General features: G+C 46.6%; 2 protein-coding genes across 2 annotated transcripts; one reads left to right on the plus strand and one right to left on the minus strand.

The window, feature by feature from the left end:
* Positions 1–1,066: 1,066 nt before the first annotated feature.
* Positions 1,067–1,882, minus strand: lrrc10 (leucine rich repeat containing 10). Its single transcript, XM_071900270.1, has one exon. It carries the CDS (start codon positions 1,880–1,882, stop codon positions 1,067–1,069), a length of 816 nt encoding a protein of 271 aa, XP_071756371.1.
* A 5,907-nt stretch (positions 1,883–7,789) lies between these two features.
* cnot2 (CCR4-NOT transcription complex, subunit 2) lies at positions 7,790–17,224 on the plus strand. The gene is made up of 15 exons (XM_071900269.2): positions 7,790–7,831; positions 8,704–8,832; positions 8,938–9,010; positions 9,384–9,531; positions 10,127–10,309; positions 11,799–11,878; positions 12,232–12,357; positions 12,578–12,702; positions 12,867–12,984; positions 13,358–13,514; positions 13,702–13,763; positions 14,697–14,746; positions 14,877–14,977; positions 15,205–15,349; positions 16,594–17,224. Exons 2-15 carry the CDS (start codon positions 8,716–8,718, stop codon positions 16,678–16,680), a joined length of 1,572 nt encoding a protein of 523 aa, XP_071756370.1. The 5' UTR covers positions 7,790–7,831; positions 8,704–8,715; the 3' UTR covers positions 16,681–17,224.
* The last annotated feature ends 524 nt before the right edge of the window (positions 17,225–17,748 follow it).

The raw sequence follows: 17,748 nt of genomic DNA on the forward strand, positions 1-17,748 counted from the left end.
AGGGATGCAAAATGCCAAAATGATGTATTATGGAATGATAGTTTATCTTGTTTACAGTAGGATTTCTGTTGCGCTGTAGAAGTGGAGCACTGCATTTTGTTTGTGTTGGTGAGATCGTATTTTATAATCTGTTTCAAATCAGAACCTTTTGGCGATGATATTAAAGCCCATTAGCAGTCTTTATTCAAAGCCACAAGCCCAATCTATCAGATGAATTATGCATTGGTCTGGATAAGGAGTGCACTAATTGACTTCAACCATCCATCATTTGTATTAAAACCTCACTGTATTTAGCCTCAGCAGGTACAGATATTATCTCAGGGTCTGCTGTACTAAGAAATCTTATTATGGATTCTGTTCTTTTACTCTGAAGTACGAACTCACACATACTTTTTGAGTTAGTGACATCTCTTCCGTTTTGTTGAATTGATGCTTAAGTTGTGCATCCGCTGACATCAGGATTGTCTCAGGATTGTCTCACAAATCTGCAAAAAAAGATCTGTTTATCAAATAAAAATACATACTTGCCAGTATTGTTTTGATTCCATAGATGTGCAAGTACAATTTCCAAGAAATATGCCATGCAACATGAGATGAAATAATTCAAAACAATTTGACTAATTGACGAGAAAAATCGAAACCATCTCAGACCATAATGGCCTATTAGTGGACTTAGGGGAATTGTTTTACGATGGCTGTGAAAAAGAATCACAATTTAAAATGATACTGTTGCTGCAAAGACTCGTCTGACGAGCCAAACACAGTTTTAGAAATCGAAAAAAAGAAACTGTTATTTCATTCAGTGTCAATATCCAATGTCAAAACATATTTTATTTGTGCTAATATCATTGGATGATCCATCTTTTCCTTTTCACACCATCCAAGTTTTTGTGGCCAACAAACAACTGTAGCTGCTTCTTACTTTGTATGTTGAAGTCCATATCATTGGGTTCACCTTATATGGAACAAATACCATCAGGCTGCTAAGTGTTCCTGTTGAGTGGCGTCCTGCGCTGGCGGGCCTTTCCACAGCTGAAGGTCAGCTTGTTCCTCGACCCTGAACGCTCTATTCCTCCTCAGGCGGTACTTCCTTGACCTCCGCTGTAGTCTCGCTCGCTGGTTTCGACCCATCATCATCCTGCTCATCATCTGAGCTGTCCGCCCAGCGCCCAACCCTCCTGACTCCCTCGTCCACCACCGGGGCGTTAACACAGGGGTTATGGTCATAGATGACAAGTTTCAACCCCTGCAGGTGGGACAAACCTGGAAAGTGGCGTATTTTGTTCCGGTCCACGTCGATGACGGCGAGAAAGTGCATCTCCAGCAGCACAGGCGGGAACTCTGCCAGCTGGTTCCCAGCGAGCCAGATACTCCGCAGCTCCTCCAGCCCTCCCAGCTCCATAGGCAAACTCCGAATCTGGTTATAACCGAGGTGCAGGGTCTTGAGATTGGGGAGCTCGCAAACCACCTTGGGGAACTCAGTGAAGCAGTTAGTCTCCAGCCACAGAGTGTTCAGCTCCTTCAGCTGTTTCAGTTCCCTGGGGAGGCGGTACAGCCTGTTGTTGCCCAGGTAAAGGATACTGAGCTGGGGCAATCTGCAGACGACTGCAGGAAGCTCCTCGAAGCAGTTGAAGTCGAGGGCCAGCAGCTGCAGCTTCCTCAGGCCCTGCAGCTCGGCCGGTAAGCTGCTGAGGTTGTTGTCGCTCAGGTAGAGCTTCACCAGCTCATCGAAGGCGCAGGCGGCGGCGGGCAGGCGCCGCAGCTGCCGGCTGCTCAGGTCCAGGGTTCGATCCGGGGGCATTTCCTTCAGGTCGCCCACTAGGAAGCGCTGACAGTGCTCCGAGGGGATGAAGGCAATAACCCCCCGCATGGCGTTCCCCATCCTGCTGCCTCACTCGCTGGTCACCTCCACATCAGTTTAGTGCCAGACAAGGGGCTGCATGCAGGGAGACTCTGGGCGTCATTAAATTCATTTCATGGCATCCCATAGACTCTCTTCCACCGCCCTCTGAAGTTATTGATCTTAATACTACGCAAAAAAAAAAGTGTAACAATGTAATACAGCAACAGCAGGCACAGCAATCACAGCAACACCCTTTCATTTGATAAAAGCCATGCTGGTGAGTCATTTCAAAGCATCTAATTGCAATGAGAAGAGAGGGTTAGTATATAAGCATCACCAATGAGCAAAAAGAAAATAGGAAATAGAATTAGTGTAAGGATTTTCATCATTACAATTTAAAAAGACCTACTTCTCACTGCCTCCCTATGTTGTCCATGATCTCCCAAAGTATGCCATTTGTTTATCGAACTTAATGAGGAGAATACATATCGTATTCCCCCGTTAGATGTTCCCCTGTGCCGTCCTCTCACTATCTCTCAGTGGCTCTGAGCTTTGCCCCTGACTCTCAAGCGATAGCAACCACTAGCTGCTCTCTCCTCCCCATTTGTGCCTAATGACTTTCCCCTTTTCTTCTCAGACATGACAGAGGTGGGAGAGGGAGACAGGGAGGGGCAGGCCGAGGGTTTCAGAGTGCCACGGATAAGCATAAGAAGTGCTTTGTGATGAGAGAGCAGGGAAGGTCATTTACATGCATTACAAACAGCCCGGACACAGCTCAGGGTCTGTGTACCTCCGAGCCAAACAAGTGGACCTCTCCACTAACTACTGAATGATCTGCAGAGTTTCTCGCTGTTTGCAGTGGGACTCGGTCCATGCTTTGAGTCTGTAGGTGTTTTGCTTTTACTGAGATTGTAGTAACTCATTGGGTGGTATGAAATGTTTGCTGCAGGGAGTGGAAAATGAAGTAACAGCCACCCCAACAAAAAAAAAGAAAAGAAAAGAGGCGTATCGGGGGGTTGTTTGTGGCAGGGCAGGTCTGTGTTTTGTCAGCACCACGTTGTGGATGCCTGCTTCAGCCGCTCGCATATAGACTTGGTATGCATTGTGGATTCAAGACCTACACTTGCATGCAAAAGTTATAGTTTAAGCCATTCTTGATGTAAAAAAATCTGCAAATCCTAAAGCTCATTTCTAAGATTTCCATTCATAGGCATAATTTGGAATGACATTTTCCATTTACATCTCATATCGGAATGTTTTATTCCTGAACTGTGAAAGCGGCATATCGCTCCTGTCAGTCGGAGGTGTGATTTGTCCGTGCTATCTCATGTACCTTCATTAGGGCTATTTTCTAACCAGATAAAACTGGGAAGGAATTTCATTTTCCTTATCAGAGGGGGCACTGGCTACCCCCCATTCTGTTTCTGTTCACTGACAGACTGTTTTTAGCACTTGTCCTCCTCGTCCACTTATTGTCTGGGGGCCTCTGACAGGCAACAGTAGCGCTCAGGCTGGGCAGAGAAAAAGTACCATATGATTGGCACAATAAATACCACCATCACCTTTTCTTGGAACATCTGTAGTTTCAGTAGGTAGCGAGTAATTTGTTCAAATTTAACAAGGGAGATAATGGGGAGAGAAAATGTGGTTTCTCCAGTCCTAGTACAACAAACAAAGGGCATGCATTTCATTTATAAGCCTACTGACAATTTAGGGAGCTGTAAGTTGTGGAAATAACTCTTCTGTGAGACTAACAAATTTCTGCTGTATTTTCAGGTCACACCTTGACACTTCAGCTGCAAATACTCTGATGCGAGTGCATTATTGAAGAAATTAGTTAAACAAGTGTTGTAGAAGTGGCAGGAATGCGGAGACGGACAACTTCTCATGTTGACTACACCAACTCGTGTGTCATTTATTTTTAACCCACAGAGCAAGACAATTTACCTCAAAACACAACATTACGTCGAGCTGACGTCGGACTCAGAAAACCAGACTTTCTTAAAAGGGACCGTGTCTCCTTAACCCTGAGAAGCACACAATATAACTGCGTGTGTTAAACATACCCAAACCACAGATTATGGTGAATAATGTCTATAGAGTCCGCCACATACGTCCCCCCAGAATTCACCATAACAGAGAAAGTCAACGTGGAGGGGGACGGATGACCCGGCCGCAACGGCTCCACAGAATGGGAGCGGGGGCCGGGGGGCCCGCAGGAGGAACCTTGGGGACCCTGCGGCGGCGTGGGGGCAGGGTGGGGGGTGGAGGCAGGGCAGGGGGGCACCCCCGCCGCGGGGGTAGGGCCAGGCCAACGGGTTGGTCCAAGTCCAGGTGAGCTGGTTTGAGGCGGTCCACAGAAACGTGCTCCGGCTTGCTGCCGACGTCCACCACGAAGTGCTTGTCCCTGGCCTCCAGGACGCGGAACGGGCCGTCGTAGGGAGGTTGCAGGGGCCCACGGTGGGCGTCGTGGCGGATGAAAACGTACCCTGCCGACTGCAGACTTGTGGGGACGTGAGACCGCGGGAGGCCGTGATGCGAAGTGGGGACCGGTACGAAAACACTGGCGTTGTCCCGGAGCGTGGCCCGTTGGTGGGCTGCAGACCAGGGAGCCGTGGTGTTAGGGATGAAATCCCCTGGGACCCGCAGCGGCTGGCCGTAAACCAGTTCGGCAGATGAAGACTGGAGGTCCTCTTTAGGGGCGGTCCTGAGGCCCAGCATGACCCAAGGGAGCCTGTCGACCCAGCTGCTGTCCTTGAGGCTGGCCCGAAGAGCGGCCCGAAGAGCGGCCCGAAGAGCGGCCCGAAGAGCGGCCCGAAGAGCGGCCCGAAGAACGGCCTTCATGGAGCGAACTGGCGGGAACTGCGCCAGGGGGGCTTTGGTGTGGCGGTGCACTTTAGAGCGCTGGCACTCCATGCAGGTGCCAGCCCAGTCTCTCCCGTTTTTTTTGAGCCTGTGCCAGACGAACCTGGCCGCCACCAGCTTTATAGATGGCTTTTTGCCCGGATGGGAGAGGCCATGGACGGCGTCGAACACACGCCGTCTCCACCCAGAGGGAACGATGGGCCGGGGCTGACCCAAGGAGACGTCGCACAGGAGTGTGGTGCCAGCGTCGTCGAAAACCACGTCCTCCAGCTGCAGCCCTGTGACAGCCGTCCTGTAAGCCTGCACGTCCGGGTCGGCGGCCTGATCAGCTGCCATGCGAGCGTAGTCAAGTCCCAAGTGAACGGCCCCCACGATGGCCCAGGAGAGGCAGTAAGCGACGAGGTTGGCTTTGCCAGCGACATGCCGTATGTTCGTGGTGAACTCCGAAATGTAGGAGAGCTGCCACTGTTGGCGGGCGGACCACGGTTCGGCCACCTTAGCCATGGCGAACGTCAGCGGTTTGTGGTCCACAGTCGCCGGGAACTGGCGGCCCTCCAGCAAGAAACGGAAATGTCGAATGGCGAGGAAGAGGCCAAGGAGCTCCCGATCGAAGGTGCTGTACTTCCGTTCACTGGGGCGTAACTTGCGGCTGAAGAAAGCGAGCGGTTGCCAGGCACTACCCACCCACTGCTCGTGCACTGCGCCGACGGCATAATCCGAAGCGTCCGTGGTGATGGCGATCAGGGCCGTGGAGACGGGTGCGCCAGCATTGCGGCGTTAGCCAGAGCAGTCTTAGCGTCCGTAAACGTCTTGTCCCTCTCCGCGGACCAGTCCACCGCGTGTTTGGGGGCCTTGCCTTTCAGAGCCTCGTACAGGGGTTGCATGAGTCGAGCAGCTTGGGGGATAAAGCGGTGGTAAAAGTTCACCATGCCGAGGAACTCCTGCAGGGACTTGATCATGAGCAGCCATGAGAAATTCGTGACGGCGTCCACCTTCGACGGGAGGGGGACTGCCCCGTCTTTGGTGATGCGGTGGCCAAGGAAGTCGATGGTGGTCAGCCCGAACTGGCACTTGGCTGGGTTGACGATCAGCCCGTCCTGGCTGAGCCGCTTGAAGAGAATCCTAAGGTGGGACAGGTGTTCCGCTTTGGAGGCGCTGGCAACGAGGATGTCGTCCAGATAGACGAAAAGGAAAGGCAGGTCCCGTAGCACCGAGTCCATGAGGCGCTGGAAGGTCTGTGCGGCATTCTTAAGGCCGAACGGCATGTGCAGGAAGTCCGAATGGGGTGATCACCGCTGCTTTGGGGACGTCCAGCGGGTGGACGGGTACCTGGTGGTATCCACAAACGAGGTCCACTTTGGAAAAGATGACTTTCCCCGCCAGGTGGGCGGAAAAGTCCTGGATGTGCGGAACTGGGTAGCGGTCCGGTGTCGACACGTTGTTGAGATGGCGGTAATCGCCGCACAGGCGGCACCCGCCGTTGGGCTTGTGGAGGGGTGAAACCCACGGGCTGTTGGAGCGGCGAATGATGCCGAGGCGCTCCATAGTCTCGAACTCCGTCCTGGCGATGGCGAGCTTGGCCGGGTCGAGGCGCCAGGCCCGGGTGTAGACCGGGGGGCCGGTGGTGGCGATGTGGTGTTCCACCCCGTGCTTTGCGGTGGATGACGAGAAGGTGGGCTGCGTGAGGTCCGGGAACTCGGCGAGAAGACGGAGAAACTCGTCCGCGGCGGAGAGCATGCTAGACAGTCTGATGGAGTCTGCTCCGCTGAGTGTACACGCGTATGAACTGAAGGTGACAGCGTCGATCAAGCGGCGGTGTTTGACATCCACCAGCAGTCCATAGGCGCATAGGAAATCCGCGCCGAGGAGGGAGACGGACACTTTCGCCGTGACAAAGTCCCAGCCGAACCGCTGTCCGCCGAAACACAGCGCCACGTACCTCGTGCCATAGGTGCGGACAAAGAGGAAATCGGGTTTGTGCCCACCCAGGAGATTCAGCATCCTGTCCATGAGCTCAGACGGCTTGCTGTTGCCGAGGCCTTGCAGAGAGAAGAGCTGGCTAGCCCGCTCGGTGTCGGAAAGTTCAAAAGCTCTCAACAGATGGGCTTTGAGTGTCTCATAGACCCTGTTTACACTTGGTTTTAAAATGCGTCTTGGGCGATCGGATCACAAGTGGACAGCCGAGACACATCGCCGTTTACACATGTGTTTATCATGCGCTCCAAGGTGTCCAGCTGACCACTTGTGTTCAGATGTCGTTACTGCCTACGTCACTTCCGCTAGAAGGTCAAAGGGTCAAACTATCTTATGGCGTCCGCGGTGATCTCCCGAAGCGCGAACTGCGCTTCCGTCTGGGTGAACCAGGCCGAGGCCGACGATTCCCAGAACTCCGGTAGTTTGAGGGAAACTGCGTTAGTCGCCATGTTCGTGAAGAGCTGTCACTGGAAACGTCCAGCAGACAAACGTCGGGGTCACCAGTGTAGAAGTGGCAGGAATGCGGAGACGGACAACTTCTGTCGTTGACTACACCAACTCGTGTGTCATTTATTTTTAACCCACAGAGCAAGGCAATTTACCTGGCGCTCAAAAACACGACATTACGTCAGGCTGACGTCAGACTCAGAAAACCAGACTTTCTTAAAGGGACCGTGTCTCCTTAACCCTGAGAAGCACACAATATAACTGCGCGTGTTAAACATACCCAAACCACAGATTATGGTGAATAATGTCTATAGAGTCCTCCACAGTGTCATTTGAATATTCTGACATGATTAGTGGGAGAAGTAGGGATCTTCTGTAATGACTGAGCTACATGTTGGTGAAAGCACAATATTTCCATACTGCAACACACATTATGATCACAGGAGGGAGTGAGTGGCTTGACAGTTAGTGTCCTTATTTACATTTGTTACCTATTTCCTAACATCATTTTCAAGCGATATTTCCACCACCTATATTTCTTTTTGCTTGTTCAACCCCCGTTGGAAATGATGTGGGATATGTTTACTTTGTGTACGGAAGTGGTCAGCAGGTTCTAAGGTCAGAGGGTAAAGGCTATTTTTCTTTCGATTGAGAATACACACAGCCATCTTGGATCTAAAGAAGAGAAGGGAAATTAATGCGGTGAGGGTTTTCTGTTATTTTTACGTCAGATTAAAACGGTTCGGTCCAAATTTAACCCTATAGCATTAAATATTTGTCTTAATGGATCTCGCCGTTTGCTTCCGTTTTAATGTGAACTGATTCATGGCTTTGAATTCCAACTGTTTCTTGCCTCTGTTCTGGCTGCTGCTGGCTGCAAGCGGAGCGTAAATTGAGACGAGAAAACGGACAGCTGACTGAGGATAGATGGAGGCAAAGAGGGCCCAAACAGGCTGCTAGTTGGTAGTGGATGCTACTTGTTAGTTAGTGTCTTTTGGAGTTGAAAAGACGAAATTAGCTGGTATGCTGTGCTTGTACTAAACGTTGGGTAACCTAGGTTAGCAACTGTAAGCTCACGTTTAGGTTAGCCCGCTTGCAAACTGACGTTAGCTAAGCTAACGCAGAATGATTATAACTAGCCTGCTAACGTTAGCTACACTATTGGCTAACTAACGTTAGCCTGTTAGCATTGCTATTGTTATTCCCCCCAAACATTGCTAATTAGATGGCCATCTGGCTAGCGTTTTGCTTCAGTTCAGGTCTATTCATATCATACAAACTGAACAAGAAGCTAAGTTAATTCTCTTGTCAGCTGGTGTATTCTGGACTTAAATTGACAACACATGGCTGGTAAGGTATTTTCTGCGAGTAGTAGATCAGTACTTTAGTTTGGCATGGAAGGTTAAGCGGGAGAATCGGTGTGTCTAAATGAGAAATTTGATGGCTAACTAGACTATGAAATTGTTTTTGCCACAATCCAATTCTTCGTGTCCTGTCTGACTTTTCCTCACTGCCCAACACAACTAGCTGGGCAACAGCACCGCTTTAACAGCAGCTCTATTCTCTCTCTGCAGGTGACGAAAGGCATGTTCGGTTCTAGAAAGAAATTTGTAGAGTTTGTTGAGGTAGTCGACAACGACTTTCCTGATGAAAGCATGTACTACAGCCAGCCGTCGATGTTCCCACATCGGTCGGATAAAGACGTGAGTTTTGTCCCTATATCCCTACACATTCCTTTATTCCCATACTTCACCAGACTACAGGAGAGCATCCAGTTATCTGACTCTGTCCCGTCTGCTTTCCCTCAGATGCTGTCGTCTCCTTCACCATCGTCGTCAGGTCAACTGTCGCAGCTTGGTGCAAGTTTGTACGGTCCACAAAGTAAGCATGCAAAGCCTCGGTTTTTCCCCACAGCTCACAATATATTTTGTTTTCCCCATGTAACATACATGGAGCGGGAAGAAATCAAATGCTCAGTGTGCAATTCAGTTAAGGGATACTGAACAGCTTAGATGAAAAGCACAATTCTCTTGCCAGTGAAACTTGATTTATTTAACAAAGTTTGAAATGTGTGACATTTTGATCATAAAGACTTTCATCAGATCATACTTGCTGTAGGACTAGTAGCTGGCCTAACTCCAGTTACACCTACGCACGTCTTTATGGACTGAAAGCAGAAGAATCCTTTCTGGTTTGCCTGACAGTAAATCTTATTCTTCTCCGTCTTTTCCTCTCTCTCTCTCTCTCTCTGCAGGTGCACTCGGCTTCTCGATAAGGGGCATGGGCAACAATACGCCTCAGTTAAATCGAAATTTAACGCAAGGCACCCAGCTACCAAGTCATATCACTCCCACGACGGGGGTGCCCACCATGTCCCTCCATACCCCTCCTTCACCAAGCAGGTGTGTATGCAGGTGCTTGGATTTGTATGCGTGTTTGTGAGTGTGTGCATGTGTAAGTGCTTTGTATGTACACACATGCATGCATCATGTATGGATACAGCTTGCTTGTATGGTATCGGTTTATGACAGTAGTTAATATTTGTAATTAGGGCTGGGCGATAATTCAATATTATCGTTTATCGTCTTTCAGTGGAATCATATGGTGATGATATGGTGATTTTTGGGATATCATGACGCACAATTCTGCTGCTCTAAACTGATGATAACAAGCAAATTTTATTTAAAAACTGACAAAATGAATGAAACATTTTAAGGAATATTATTTGAAAATTTAATTTTGTTTGACATCACACCTAACATTACCATTTGGTTCAATGGGATGATGAACATTAATTTGTTTATTTAACATGTGATTTTGCATACGTGAGCCATAGTGTGATATATATCAATAACGGAAAAGATCCTTATGATTATTGTGATATTTCAACCATATTGCCCAGCCCTGTTTGTAATTAACACTTGATTGAAATGCCAGTTGACTTGACATGAGCAACAACCTGAATCCACTAAATCAGACTTGACGGTGTCTCGATAGGGGGACCTTGCCGATGAACTCGAGGAACATGCTGAACCACTCCCAGGTCGGCCAAGGCATCGGGATGAGTGGCAGGACCAATAGCATGGGCAGTTCTGGGCTGGGCAGCCCCAACCGCAGCTCCCCCAGCATCATCTGTATGCCCAAACAGCAACCGGCACGTCAGCCCTTCACCATAAACAGGTAGTGCAACTGATACATGCATCCGTTCCTGCTGACACCTGTGATGTCCTTTTATAGGTCTGTCAGTCTACAGTTTCAGATATAGAATTCAACACCTTTTGTTGTTCGCTTTTAGGAAAACTCATGTTTGCAACTTCTTTTTACTGTAAGGGTGGAGCGGTTCACAAAAGTCGTGGTTTGTGGCCGTTTTCAAAAGATCAGGGAAAAGTGACACTGCCAACTGTAACTTTACCTTATTATGTGTTTGACATGTTAGCTATTATTTTTGTACTTTTAGATAGCGGTTGTATGAAATCCTATAGTGTACAGTATGGAGAAAAGGCATGACAATTAGAAAGAGGTGATTTGAATCATCTATAGGAAGGGAAAGTGCAAAGTAGTGCCTCTGCTGGTAGTGTTCATTCCTGAGAATATCTATTCACTACCCGGGGATGCGCGCGTCACAACTCCGCGCAGACTTGCCAAAAAGGCGCATAAACAGTGTATAAACAGCGTAAATTTGTGAAAATGGAAAAATGAGCTCCGTCAGTCCCTGTCTATGCCAATGCTCAATGGCCATGTGCAGTTTCAGATTGATTGGCCAACCCGTTGAGGAGCAAAATGGATGCGGACAGACAGAGATTTCCTCATTTATAGTAGGATTTCCCCGTTGTCAAATACTGAGAGTAAAAACATCTACACATCAACACATCTAGAAATTAACCAGGTGCTGGACGGACAGAATGTAAAGCATAGAACAAAAGTAGAAAGGTTGAATGGTGTACAATTTTTCCTTCCACATGAATAGTTTCTGACATGAACTAGGTGTATATACCATATGTAAATACCATGCTAAACCTTTTCTCACTGAATACAGCCACCAGAGAGCAATGTAACTTTCTTTCCCTTTATTGCTGAAAGTTCATGCCAGGATTTAATGCACGTATCAGTAGCCTGATTCCTGTTTACACCTGATCCTAGGTTCGCTAATGCTACTGTTCGTTTGTTACTTGCTCAGGACACAGAGCAGGAATTAACCCTTCCCATTGTAGAGACAGAAAATCCTCCTGACAACTGTATTCACAAACCTTTTTGAAGATTGAGATGGGACTTTTAATTGGCAAGCTAGTGAGGAAAGCTAGTAGTTTAGCCACTCACCAAGTTGGCTGCTTTGATTCAGCAAACCTGCTGTGACAAAGTAGCACACAGCTTGCAGACTTCTCACTTTACATGAAAGTTTCACCAGCTTATAATGCAACAGAAAGCACAAAGCCTGCAAGTGATGTACTTATAGGTAGGCTGGGGTGGTTCAAATTGCAAGCCATGATCGAACCTCAAGTCATCCTGTTCCCTGGTTTGTTGATATTTTTATACCCTGACTTTACACTATCATACAGTGTTTTTTGGGCTTTTCTTATTTGGTCACTTGTAAGTAACGGAAAGCATTTATTTCTCTGTACTGTGGCTACCTGTTTTTTGTTTTAACTGGAGTTTTCCTCCATCTCTGCAGCATGTCAGGTTTTGGAATGAACCGTAATCAGGCTTTTGGGATGAACAACTCAATGTCGAGCAACATCTTCAATGGCACAGGTTAATATGTTTTAGCAAAATCCTCATTCCTGTATAACAGCACTGTAACAACTGTAATGTTAACGCCATTATATTATTTACATATGGCTGCTGTGAAATTGACAGTGAGCAACTACTGTACAACTGCTGTTAGATGTTTTATTTTGTCCACAGTTATTACTTAGATGATGGCAATTGCTTTGTTCTTTGACTGTAAACAAAGCAGTTGCCGTCACCTAAGTAATACCTGTGGACAGAGTCATCATTTTGAAGCTTACGGTTATCAAATCGGTAATTGCCACATTATTACACAGATGAACAGCGTTAAAGATGTTGTCATGTTTTACAAGGCTTTAACCTTCCTCTTGTCACAGATGGGAGTGAAAACGTAACAGGACTGGATCTGTCAGACTTCCCTGCGTTAGCGGACAGGAGTCGGAGAGAAGGGACTGGAAACCCAACACCGCTGCTCAACCCGCTGGCTGGAAGGGCTCCCTATGGTAGGACGTTAGGCTGGAGAAAGTCTCGTTCATCATTTTTACACACCAAGCTATAAGCAGTAGGTTCCCCCTAGGAAATGGCTATCAACTTTCATAATACTTCTGTGACAAGAGGAAGGCCATGTTTAAATGCACATCTTAGTCCATAGGAACAGGAAATACAGATGTTTCCATTTTTGTTGTGACTCACTGCTTATTATGCACCACGCTTCTGCCTAAGTTGGCATGGTGACGAAGCCATCAACTGAACAGACGCAGGACTTCTCCATCCATAACGAGGACTTCCCTGCACTGCCCGGCCCCAACTACAAGGACCCCACGTTGAGCAATGATGACAGTAAAACCGTAAGTGTGAGGCATCGTTGGCTCTACAGCACGCTCCGGCGGGATGTCTTCTCCTGGCGTGTTTACATGTCAAAGACAACTATTTCTGATTAATTTTACGTATCTATTTTCTGCTTTCTGTCTTTAAATGGGTTGTTTTGTCTCTCTTTATCGACCCCCTACAGAACCTGAACTCGACAGGCAAGAGCACGTCCAATGCAGATGGGCCCAAGTTCCCTGGAGACAAGACGGCCTCAGCACAGAACAACAACCAGAAGAAAGGGATCCAGGTGTTGCCCGATGGTGAGACCTCTCAGCCAATCGTATCCAATCGCTCCAATTCCACTGAAACATCCCTTCTTAATCGCACAACTTGGGTGAGGCAGTCAGGCTCCGTAAATGTTCATATACCCTGCATTACGGGTTTACATAATTATTGGATAGGCTACAGTGAGGGAACTAAAAGAATATATTCCATATGATATAGGCCATCATCTTTCTGTTTATATCTTTGTGACCATCACTTATAATCAGTTTGGTTTGCACTCCAATGCGAGCACAAAATGTGGTTTAAAAATATGGAGGTAATGTATTGGCAATAAGTATTTAGATCATTTGCCCAAGTTTTGTTCTTTTGTGACTCGGTGCTGAACTCTGGATTGTCCCGCCGCTGCAGGTCGGGTGACGAACATTCCCTCGGGGATGGTGACAGACCAATTTGGGATGATCGGACTGCTGACGTTTATCCGGGCGGCGGAGACGGATCCTGGGATGGTCCATCTGGCGCTGGGAAGTGACCTCACAACACTGGGACTCAACCTAAACTCGCCAGAGTAAGATACAGTAGCTGCCCCACTCTGATTGTAGGCTTTAAGGATAAATAATGGCCAAAACAGTCATGATCTGTGTAGTGAATGGGAGGATATACTCTTCTTCTTTCCCGCGTTTTTAGATTGTTTGCACTTGCTGATTATGCTAATATATATTGGAAGATTTTAATGAAACTCTCTCTCCTGACAGAAACTTGTACCCCAAGTTTGCTTCTCCTTGGGCCTCAGCACCTTGTCGACCTCAAGACATTGGTAAGACATTAACTTCAAGTACGTAGGGGAGGGGAATACTCCACGTTTTGTGTTTTTTAAGAACCTGATCTTAGCAGTCATTTGGCAATCCTGACTAACTTTCAAGACTGTGCCAGAGCACCCAAATGTCTGAAGACATTTTGGGTGCAATGGACAGTTGGCAGAAGCTATCCTGTAGTGTGATGTGTGTAGTGTGTGTTCCTGTAGCGTTTAGGACTCAGTTCACACACTTGCAAAGGCTCTCCCAAATTACTTTAAACAACAAATTTGGATGGGCTTTTGTAGTGTGAAATAGTTGGCAGTAGATTCCAAGAACAGACACCTTCAATAGCCAATGAGAGTTGAGCATGCAAAAAATATATGCATGGCAAATTGAACCGTGTTGTCTAGTCTTCTGTGGCATTCTAGCTCACATAGCCTGCTGCCTTATGATTCTGTTCGTCTCCATTGGCATGTGCATAGCTGCACAAACAAATTGATTGCTAAGCAGTTTAGTGTTGGCAGAAGCACAGCTAGTAATCAGATTTGGGCTTTATTCTGACAAGGCTCTCTTTCATTACTGTAACTAGTTGGGGCTTTATTGCGTAACCAGCTCCTCACCTCTGACGGCCTTTTGATAACACAATTGTATGTTTCGGGGGCCATGATGGGATCTTCATGGCGGTGTAAAAGAGTGTTAGTGTGCTCGCATCTCCAACGGCAAGACAAGAAATTCAGATAAGTCTTGTCATTGGAGGAGAGTTTTGCCTCCATTTTCATAGACTTAGGTTACAAGTGTTCAGTTTCTCAGTCGGTTTCGAGTCGGTGTGTGGAATAAAAACACTGGTGCATCAGCATAACGAAAACCTCAGACCCCTAAATGTATTCACTAACACACAACTGATCAGATGACTCCTAACTAAATTCTGTGTCTGCCTTCCTCTTGCCTTTCAGACTTCCATGTTCCTTCTGAGTACTTAACCAATATCCACATAAGGGACAAGGTAAGTTGGTCCTCTGAACAATACCACAGTAAATGGTTTTAGTAATCCAGTAGTACCTATTGAGGTTTTTAATTGATCGGTACAACACTAACTCTCTACGTTCTCTCCTCTGCTGCCCTGCCGCCTTAAGTTGGCTGCAATTAAACTGGCTCGATACGGTGAAGACCTGTTGTTCTACCTGTACTACATGAATGGAGGAGACCTGCTACAGCTTCTGGCAGCAGTAGAACTGTGAGTGGCGCTATATTGTTTTTAATTGGGATTACTGTGTAAACCCACTGGGATGGGATGTTGCATATTTTTACTCTGATAACATTGCAAAAAGTCTCTTTGGAGTGCAGTTTGCTCTATTTGGTGAGGTGATGGGGTTTCTTGGGGTGAACGTTGTGTGTCGGTCATGGGTCAGTGACTTTTCCTTTCTCTTCCTCTTTCTCTCTTTCATCCCTTCTGCCTCCCAGCTTTAACCGGGACTGGCGGTACCACAAGGAGGAGCGGGTTTGGATCACAAGAGCGCCTGGCATGGAGCCCACACTGAAGACCAATACCTACGAGAGGGGAACCTACTACTTTTTTGATTGTCTTAACTGGAGGAAGGTAGCCAAGGTGAGCGTTTGGTCTTGTCTGTTTGTCTGCTTCTTCTTCTCATGTTGAGGTGAACTACGGCACCTGTGACCAGGGGCCTCCTGTATAAAAGTCTGAGTAGATTTCATACTGAAAGATGGCGTACTCACAGAACTTGAAAAGTACGTACGCAGGTACTACACACTAATTGTTTGGACATCACACAGTTGTTCCAGGACTTATTCCCGAGTGCATTTGCCCACCCGACACTGCGTTTTCTTCCCAGGAGAGATGGATCTCTGTGCTGTCACATAAACAAAGAAAACTGTGCAGTTTAATGGCGATCTTGGTTTTGGCACTGTGAGTAGGGCCTGCTGTCATCTGTGGGAAATTAGTTTCACTAGGTTTTCCATCGGCTGTCTGTCTCAATAAGTCAGTTGTTCACCTACTTGCGAGCCGGAGGAGAGAGAGACGTGTATTCACACAAACCAACGCGGCATAGAGGTATGCGGTATAGAGGGTTTTTATGCAAATTGCAAAGAGTGCGTGTATCTATTTCCTAAGTGGCTTTTTTGGAATTACAAAAACACAGTTATTTAAAACCCTCCATATTTAGGAGAAGTTATGGAAGGAGGAAAAAATAGCATTTTCAGTGTTTCAAAAATTTTAAATAACAATGCCAGATTGGTTTTGGCATTTCTAATGTTAAATATTATCCACGTATATAAGTATATATATAATATAACTATTATGTTGTATCAGCAGAAATAATTCTGGTTTTTCATAGACTACTTCATAGACATAGCACAGTGAATTGAGTGAAAACGTGCTTTTGAAACATGGGTTGGCGTCGCCAACTGACAAAGCCAAACAAATGTGCGTACGCCTGGTGTAAAGTTTGCGGGATGGCCCGCACATTCTCACGTCAAGTTTATTTTTAGACATCCCGACGTGTGCGTGAAAACCATACGCAACCTTTTTGTATGTGCGTTTATACATGAAGCCCCAGGAGTTTTACCAACATGCGTTAAACTAAATTTTACTGGGTATTTCTGATTGATCTGAAGTTCCTCTAGATACTCTAGAGCAGCGGTCGACCCGCTGCCACAGCTGTAAACTTATAGAATAGTGAACTTTAACAGTTGATGTTATTTACCTTTTCAGGCTATATATTACTTGTATAATTTTTTGTAAGGCCTGCCACTATTACTAGAAAAAGGCACTCATCACAAAGATTAAAAACATGAGCTTTCCTGTGGTGTTAAACTTGTGTCTGCTTCTCTAAGGAATTTCACCTGGAGTACGACAAGCTGGAAGAGAGGCCCCACGTGCCGACAACATTCAACTACAACCCAGCCCAGCAGGCCTTCTGAGGCCCAGACCAGTCCAAGGGCTACAGCTGTCCCTGCACACCACCCTCTCATCCAGGGAGGGCGCTGTGGTCCAGACATCTTGGTTTTTATTCCTTGAGGATTTGGCTATTTGACTGCGGTGGGGGGAGGGGGGGGGGGCGGGGGGAGGGGGTTGCCGCCATACACGGTGGAGCAAAACTGCCCTGCCTTTCCAAATTACATGCTGCCCAAAACACCAACACTTGTTCTGTTTTTATTCCTTATGTTCCTCCTCTTTTTTTTTTTTTTTCTTTTCTTTTTTTTCTTGTTTTGAGCAGGGTCTGTGTTATGTTTACGTCTCTGAATCTGAAGCCTGTTTGGTCCCGGGAAGGAGGACTGACAGTGTGGCACACTTGACAGTGACAGAACAAGGGTTATGCCTCGTATTTCCAACAAGTGTTAAGAACAGAAAAAGGCGGGGAAGGCAAAGTTAACAAAGTACCATCCTCAGAAGCAAGTGAAAGGGTGAAAGAAATGCAATGTTTATTGTTGCACTATATTTAGTAATAAAAGAACACAAAATTTGTTTGTGCTTTTTTATGTGAAAACACTCCCTTTTATTTTTTTATTTTTTTTTTGGAAAAACATGCAACCTATCCACACGCATCCCTTTTCATCTCCGCAAACATTTCTTTTCTTTCCTTCGACTGACATTAATTCCTCAAACTTCTGAACCTGTACCACCGAGCTCTTTGTTTTCTCTTTCCCTCTCTCATCTCTCTCTCTTTGTTTCTCCCTCTGTCTGTCTCTCTGTGGTTTCTGTGTGAGTTAAACATGGACACAAGTCAGAGACTGTTTTAGTTTCCACAGTAAGTGGACGAGTCCTCACTGAGGTTAACTGCTAAGCGTCATTGCTCCAGAGCAAGCAAAACACTTTCCAGTCTTTGTTACAATTTTGTAATAAATGTGTACATTTTTTTAGTTTCTTGGCATCACATGAATTAGTATATGTATGTACGAATGTGTATATATGATTGCTATATATATATATATGTATGTATATATATATATATGACATCTATTTTGGAAGAAATTTTGCCCTGCCTTGTA

This window comes from Centroberyx gerrardi, chromosome 4 (genome assembly GCF_048128805.1).
Source record: "Centroberyx gerrardi isolate f3 chromosome 4, fCenGer3.hap1.cur.20231027, whole genome shotgun sequence".
In the NCBI taxonomy this organism is placed as follows: Eukaryota; Metazoa; Chordata; class Actinopteri; order Beryciformes; family Berycidae; genus Centroberyx; species Centroberyx gerrardi.